Source organism: Callospermophilus lateralis, chromosome X (genome assembly GCF_048772815.1).
Source record: "Callospermophilus lateralis isolate mCalLat2 chromosome X, mCalLat2.hap1, whole genome shotgun sequence".
Lineage (NCBI taxonomy): Eukaryota > Metazoa > Chordata > Mammalia > Rodentia > Sciuridae > Callospermophilus > Callospermophilus lateralis.
In genome coordinates this window covers 93,433,847-93,442,468 of record NC_135325.1, presented here as the reverse complement: position 1 = coordinate 93,442,468, position 8,622 = coordinate 93,433,847, and the positions used below count along the sequence as shown (strand labels likewise).

Sequence of the window (8,622 nt, the reverse complement as noted above, 5' to 3'; positions counted from 1 at the left end):
AAAAATGGGAGTTCATAACCCACTTGAATCAAAGTGTGAAATATGATATGTCAAAAACTATGTAATGTTTTGAACAACCAACAATAAAAATTAAAGAAAAAAATATTTATTTTTTAGTTGTATTTGAACACAATACCTTTATTTTTACTTATTTTTATGTGGTGCTGAGGATCAAACCCAGGGCCTCACACGTGCTAGGCAAGCACTCTACTGCTAAGCCACAACCCCAGCCCTATTGCTTGTATTCTTTTTTTTTTTAATCTTCAACCAAGGAAAAAAATGATTAACATATAGATTACCAGTTATTTCAAAATACATGAGAAAGACAAATATACAAATGCAGTATCATACAACTGATTTCTAACCTCAATACTTTTGAAGTACAAAACAATGATAACTACCCTGAAAAGTCAGTTTGTTGACAGAACTTGATCTTTAAGTTGGTCAAAAACCCCTTTCACTCAGTTTGTTTATATATATATATATTACTCAGTTTTTCAGTTTCATCATATATCAGGACTTTGGTTTTTTTGTGGTTTTTTTTAATGTGATCCCTTCTCAAGTATAGTTTTTTTCTTTCAATTAATGTTAGCAACTATAGGTATCTTGCCTAAGTCACAAGAATTCAATATAACCACTACTCTAAATAGTTACCATTTGGAGTTACCTATACTAAGACTCACATGTTTAAAGTCAAAATATTAACAAGCAAACTATGGGGATTGAGAACAGGACTAAGGAAAGACAATCTTATCTTTTACCACAGACCTGCTAAAACAAAATATCTATTACTTACTTTGGTACTATGGCTAGAGAAGCAGTTACTGCTAGACCACAGGTAGCTATGTAGCTGTCCATTTTATATTTCCTTTTCTAAGGAATGACAGATTTTACCAATTAAGTTTCTTAACCTAAAAAGCAGGTACCTGGGCTGGGGATGTGGCTCAAGCGGTAGCGTGCTCGCCTAGCATGCACGGGGTGCTGGGTTCGATCCTCAGCACCACATAAAAAATAAAAATAAATAAATAAAGATGTTGTGTCCACTGAAAACTAAAAAATAAATATTAAAAAATTCTCTCTCTTTCTCTCTCTCTGTCTCTCTCTCTCAAAAAAAAGCAGGCACCTATAAACAACCCTGTACTTTAACTTCTTGAAATAAATTATTTTCTTAATTGGTTTATTAGAAGCCTTGTGTCTGGAATACCAAGTAAATCTATTTTGTTCCAAAATTAGAATGCTGACTCAGATGCTATCTTCCACTCATGAAGGTGGACCTTCACAAACTATATAATATAATAAATGCAAAAATAATTTCAGCTATCAACACATAACACTGAGCCAGCAAAAAAAACCAAAAAAACCCACACTCATAAGATAACTCATAAGAAACTGGTTTGTACAAAATAAGAAGGTATATATCCTCTTATATAAGAGAAATATATATGGTAATAAAAGTAATCTATAATAAACTTATAGAGATGATTCCGATTTACATGTTAAGTCTGCCTAAACTAATTGTCACTGAAAGACTGGATATTTCTTTTCCTCATGTCATGCCCATCATTATAATTAAGCTGGCCCTAGTTACTTACAAATGTATTACTTCCTTGGATTTATCTACTATACCCTCACTGTACTGCAATTAACTTATACACTGGGCCTGCCCAGCCTGCCTATAAAGCCTTTCTTCCAAAATACACCAGATGTATTAAAAAGAGGCATTATTTAGTAGAATTCTGTACTTCAAGACAGCATATGAAGAAACAGCGATTGGTCCTCTGATGTAGATTCCTCTCATTTCACATTATCACAGAAACAGTGCAGTTTACCAACCACTCCTTCCTTACAGGAAACTCGGTAGCTGTAAAAATTTTGTTCAGTTTGAAACATTTCAATACCTATTAATTCCAAAGATCCGAATACCATGTAGTTGTGGCATTTGGGGAATAAGCACACTCAGAAGAGAAGCTGTGTTAGGATGAAGTAAGTTGAATCATACTTTGTTTAGAAACTTGTCAGAAAATATAGAATTGTTGGAGAAATTGTGAGAACCTTCCATGAAGATGTTAGGAGCCTTGCTTTATCTTGGTCAGGAGTTTCAAAAGGTGTTCCTTTTACTGCATGCAAAAATACATACATCCCCAGATTATTGGAAAGGGGTATATATCCCCCAAAGATAAACTTAAAATAACGCTTTTTATTCTAAACTTTTTAAATTTGGATTCATCAGGACTTAGTGCTGCGGAAAGGCATATGTATCCAAAAAATGTGCATAAGCCTAAAGTTCTTTGGAAAGATATTCTAACAGGACAATGGAAAGGTCCTGACCCAGTAATTGTCTGGAGTCGGGGCTCTGTTTGCGTGTTTCCACAGAGAGAACAGCAGCCGATTTGGATTCCAGAAAGACTAACCAAAACGATTTCTACAGAAAAGAAGATCCCCATAGAAGTGCAATGGTATTAGATTGGAAGGATCCTGAAGGATGTGAGGGAACTATACAGCCATATGTATTGGATCATCTTCCTATAAATTTATGGGGACGAGATGTCCTAGATCAATTAGGTTTGATGTTAACAAATAACATCAATCCTAATGCGCCCACTACTAGGGCTAGACAAGGTTTTAGGAAAGAAAAAAGATTAGGAAAACAAGGACAAGATATAGCAGCACCAATTCAAATAGATCAAGGAACAGACAGACATGGGTTGGATTTTCAGAAAGGGCCACTGAGACAATAAAAATTACTTGGAAATCAGAAAGACCAGTGTGGGTTCCTCAGTGGCCCCTGACTAAAGAAAAGATACAAGTAGCCCATGATCTGGTCAAACAACAATTAGTGGAAGGACATATACAACTTTCCATATCTCCCCATAATACTCCCATTTTTGTCATTAAAAAGAAATCTGGTAAATGGAGATTATTGTAAGATTTAAGAGCCATTAATAATGAGATGGTTATTATGGGACCTGCTCAATCAGGGATTCCTCAATTGTCTGCTTTGCCAAAAACCTGGCATGTTTTAGCCATAGATATTAAAGATTGTTTTTTTTCAATTCCAATTCATCCTGAGGATAGTCCACGTTTTGCATTTACTATCCCTGCACTGAATCATGAAGGTCCTGATCAGAGATATGAATGGAAAGTACTCCCTCAAGGGATGGCTAACAGTCCAACTATGTGTCAAATATATGTTAATAAAGCAATCCAGCCACTTAGAAATCAAAATCCTGAACTACAAATATTTCACTATATGGATGATGTATTATTGGCACATAAAGATAAAAACATATTGCTGGAATGTTATGCCACACTTACAAACTTATTAAAAAATTATAATCTAGAGATAGCAATAGATAAAGTACAATTAAATTTTCCAATTAATTATTTAGGAGTTCTATTATCCTCAACCATGGCCCGTCCACCAAAAATTCAAATACGAGTAGATCAACTCAAGTCACTTAACGACTTTCAAAAGTTATTGGGAGACATAAATTGGATAAGGCCTTATCTAGGCATACCAACAGGAGAGTTGGGACCTTTATTTGATATTCTAAAAGGTCCATCAGATCCAAACTCACCTCGCATGTTAACTCCTAAAGCAAGAAAGGCATTAAAAATTATTGAAACATATATGGAAAATATACATTTGGATAGAATTGATATAAGTTTGCCTTTATTATTTATTGTACTACCAACAAAAAATATTCCTACAGGAGTATTTTGGCAAGAAGGTCCATTATTGTGGATACATTTATCTTATTCTCCTAACACTATTCTTACTAGGTATCCTGAGGCTGTAGGACAATTAATACTCAAAGGAATAAAAGCAGCAAAGGGAGTGTTTGGATTTTCTCCCAATAAAATTATTACTCCATATACTATGGATCAAATTGATGAGTTAGCTAATGAGTTAAATACTTGGGCAATAATCATGTGTAAATCTAATGTTGCATTTGATAATCACTTACCATCTAATCCTTTGTTGTCTTTTTGGTCTAAGCATCCTGTAGTTTTTCCAAAAATGACAAGAAAAACCCCTATCATGAATGCTCCAAATATATTCACTGATGGGTCAAATAATGGTACAGCAGCAGTAGTTACCCCTGATCAAACTTTTACATTTTTAGTACCTAAACAATCAGCTCAAAAGGTAGAGCTTAATGCAGTATTACAAGCCTTTTTAATGTTTAAAGATTCTGTATTTAATTTATTTTCTGATAGTCAGTATGTAGTTAATGCTATAGTATCTCTTGAAGATGCTGGTAGGATTTCCCCTTCTTCTACTGTTTTCTCTTTGTTTTCCACTATACAAAGTCTAATCTGGGACAGAAAAGATCCATTCTTTATAGGACATATTAGAGCATATACAGGATTGCCTGGAGCCCTTAGTTTGGGCAATGATTTAGCAGATAAAACTACACATGACATACATATTTTCTCTACACTAGAAGAAGCTACGAATTTTCATAAAACATTCCATGTTAATGCTAATACTTTACAAAAGCGTTTTAAAATAACTAAGGAACAAGCCAGACATATAATAAAACAATGTCAAAATTGTGTGACCTTTTTACCACAAGTTAATCTTGGAGTCAATCCTAGAGGACTGATACCTAACCATATTTGGCAGATGGACGTCACACACTTGCCAGAATTTGGAAAATTAAAATATTTACATGTTACAGTTGATACTTCTTCCGGATTTTTGATGGGCTTCCTTCATGCCGGAGAAAAAACTAAAGATGTTATAGCTCATTGCTTACAAAATTTTGCCACTGTGGGTGTTCCTAAACAGTTAAAAACTGATAACGGTCCTGGCTATACCTCTACCTCTTTTAAACAATTTTGCTCATCATTTGGTATTACTCATATAACAGGAATTCCATACAATCCACAGGGACAAGGCATAGTTGAAAGAGCTCATCAAACTATTAAAACGTACTTATTAAAGCAAAAAGAGGGAATTGGAAAGGGGTATATATCCCCCAAAGATAAACTTAAAATAACGCTTTTTACTCTAAACTTTTTAAATTTGGATTCATCAGGACTTAGTGCTGCGGAAAGGCATATGTATCCAAAAAATGTGCATAAGCCTAAAGTTCTTTGGAAAGATATTCTAACAGGACAATGGAAAGGTCCTGACCCAGTAATTGTCTGGAGTCGGGGCTCTGTTTGCGTGTTTCCACAGGGAGAACAGCAGCCGATTTGGATTCCAGAAAGACTAACCAAAACGATTTCTACAGATCGAAAAGAAGATGATTTGACTCAAATCCATAACAGCTGATATCCAGAACTCCAGCTTGGCCATTCTTACATATGCGACTGTGATTAACCAGGATGCTTTTTTCAATATCTATTTTATTATTGCATTTTTCCACATCATAAGGTTCTATTTTTATTTTTTGAGCTCATACAAACCTAGGTTAATGTTTTTTTGATCAGTTTTATTTTTTGACTGTGGAGTTTTTAAACATTGCAATGGAGATTTCACCTAGGTAAAGCTACAAGGCCTTTATTATTATCTTATGTGTTGTACGTTTGTTTGCACACTTGTGTTTTGTGTTATATGTCTGTGTGTGCGTATGTCCATATTTCATGTATGAGGAGCGCCTATGAAAAATGGATCCAAATTATTATTATTATTTTTTTATTCACGTGATTTAAATGGCTTAATTTAAAGTAGGTAAACAGCTGTTAAGGATTGTTTTTTAAGGAGGTTAACAGATCTGTTTGTTTACTTTCACCTTTCCTTTTCATTATATTTAATAATTCTTTTCAGGATAATGTCTTTTTAGCATCATTGCCAGAATTCCTATCTTCATCCCAATGAATATAACTCAACGAGTATGCTCAATCAAGGAGTCAACTTACTTTGGGAGGCAACGGACTTTGGGAGGAGACAGACATATTGATAGATTCCTCCACTTTGAACCGCTTGCAGAACTTGCCTGGACTATGTAACTATCGTTTAGTGCAGCAAATTGTGGTAATGCTGGCATATATTTGCTGATGGTGTCACCAGTGATGCAATTTTTATTTCCTTGCCAGCGCACCACATGTTAATTGTGGTAATGCTGGCATATCTTTGCTGAAGGTGTCACCAGTGATGCAATTTTTCCAAAGGAACTGTCAATTGGCTTGGTGTCGTGGCATTTCTGTATCCTCCTCCCTTCTGCTAGTGATGGTCTAAATTTGGGGGCCAATGGCTATATGCTGGACCGGTAGTCAGTGACGGGTATGATCCAATTGCAGTGGTATCAACCTAAGACAGGAGGCTGACGCCTAAAGGTCAGTTGCCTAAAGGTCAGTTTTCCGATGACGGGTAAGAACCATATGTTGAATTGGACAACCTACCAGGCACGGTCCTTAAGCCACATTAACCTCACTCCCCCACTGGCACCAAGGCCAAATTTGGGGGCCAACAGAGGTGAGGCAAAGAACCTCACCCCCCCACACTGGTGCATAGACCTATCCACAAGTATGGCTGTATGCTGGACCGGTAGTCAGTGACGGGTATGATCCAGTTGCAGTGGTATCAACCTAAGACAGGAGGCTGACGCCTAAAGGTCAGTTTTCCAATGACAGGTAAGAGCCATATGTTGAACTGGACAACCTACCAGGCACGGTCCTTAAGCCACATTACTTGTTGTTTAATTAATCAGAAGGGGGGAGATGCTGGGAGCCATCAGCCAAGTAGGTATGACAATCTCCTTGCCAGCTTACTCCCATGCTGTCTAGTGGAAGGACTCCTGAAAGGTGACCTTGCTCAAGGACCAGGGCAGTTTAGCATAATAGGAGATTAGGGTGTTCCCCCTTTAGAATAGGGCGTATCCTGCTGCTGAGTTCCTCTTGAGTTCTTAGGGTCAGACAGTATATTTGGGAGACAGAAGCCCAGGAGTAGTGGATTTGGGCAGAGAACGTGGATTCCCCCAGAACGTGTTTGCGGCCGGTGTGAGTTCGGGAATAAAGAATTGCTGTTTGAATCTACAAGCTGTGTGGAGACTCGTGATTTGTGCCCAGCCAGAGACTGCGGCAGATTATGTATAATATTTTTTAAGTTCCAAGCAACAGGAACACTGAAGGAAGGAATGCTGAGTAGACAATATGGAAACAGAATACAACAACACTAGTATGGCAGTATGTACAAAGGTGGATGTGTAACCGATGTGATTCTGCAATCTGTATACGGGGTAAAAATGGGAATTCATAACCCACTTGAATCAAATGTATGAAATATGATATGTCAAGAGCTTTGTAATGTTTTGAACAACTCATAATAAATAAATAAATAAATAAATAATTGGGGAAAAAAGGACAATATGGAGCAAGCCAACTCCCAATGCATATGTCAGCCACATACCCCGGTTGTTCATTACACAGGTATTTGGATTCACTTCACTGTGGGCAACTCCAACATTCATGTTTGCTCCGCCACCCGGTTCCCGGTGGCTGGCACTGCATAAGACCAGCCCAGTGGCAACCTCAGCTTACACTCATGCTTCAAAAGCCAAGTCTGCCCCAGCGCGGCACCTCAAGCCGGTCACTGTCCTAGCGCACTCACTGCCCTTGCTGGTATTCTTAATAGCTGAAATTCTGACTGGAGTGAGATGAAATCTTAGAGTACTTTTGATTTGCATTTCTTTAATTGCTAGAGATGTTGAACATTTTTTCATATATTTGTTGATTGTACATCATCTTCTGAGAAATGCCTGTTCACTTGCTTGGCCCATTTATTGATTGCATTAATTGTTTTCTTGGTGTGGGCCAAGGAACTGAACAAACACGTCTCAGAAGATGATGCTGTTGTTTTTTATCTTATTTCATTTTATTTTAATGCTTTTATTGCTCCACTATAGTTATACATAATAATTGGACATATATAACTGGACATTCATTTTGACATATATAAACATTCATGGAATTTAATTTACTCCATTTTAGTACAGGTGCCTCCTCTTACCCTCCCCTCTACCCTATCCCTACTCTCAATCCTCTATTGATCGACTTCTATTTCTTTCATTCTTCATCATTAATTGGAACATTATAGATACACATAAAGGTGGAAAGAACTCTAGTGTCTTTGTACAGACACATAGCATCATTTTGTCAGTCATTTCCCTTTATGCTGTTATTAAATGAATAAGCATTGATGTTATGCACTCTATGCCTATCAACACATAATTTTTTTTTGCTTTTTAAAAAAAGTTCTCTTTTCAATCAATTAGGAGAAAAAGAGATAAACAAACCACGTATTTACAATTTTTCTTGTTACATATGCAGTTACCCTTGCTGGTGACCTTAATTTCTTCATGTAGATTTAATACCCAGTGTCCCTTCAGCGGGAAGACTTCCTTTAGTTGTCGTATAAGGCAGGTCTAATAGCAATAACTCTTCTCAGTTTTTGTCTACATGAGGATATCTTAAATTCTTCTTTATATTTTTTGCTAAAATGTTCTGTTTCATAAAATATTTTGTGATAATTAGAGTTGAATGTGCCTCATTTTTATTAAAATGACTACAACAGAAACGTTACCCTTTAAAGGGGTGAATTTTATTATACTCACAAGGCTGTGGAATCATCCTCATTCTGTAATTTCAGGAAAGATTTATGAAAGCAAAAAC

At 36.4% G+C, this 8,622-nt stretch overlaps 1 protein-coding gene across 1 annotated transcript; it reads right to left on the bottom strand.

The window, feature by feature from the left end:
- Positions 1–1,891: 1,891 nt before the first annotated feature.
- On the bottom strand, positions 1,892–7,421 carry LOC143639160 (ORM1-like protein 1). The gene is given in 4 exon segments (XM_077107339.1): positions 1,892–1,977; positions 1,980–2,150; positions 7,042–7,100; positions 7,315–7,421. Coding segments are annotated over 4 exon segments (423 nt in total).
- Positions 7,422–8,622: the final 1,201 nt, after the last annotated feature.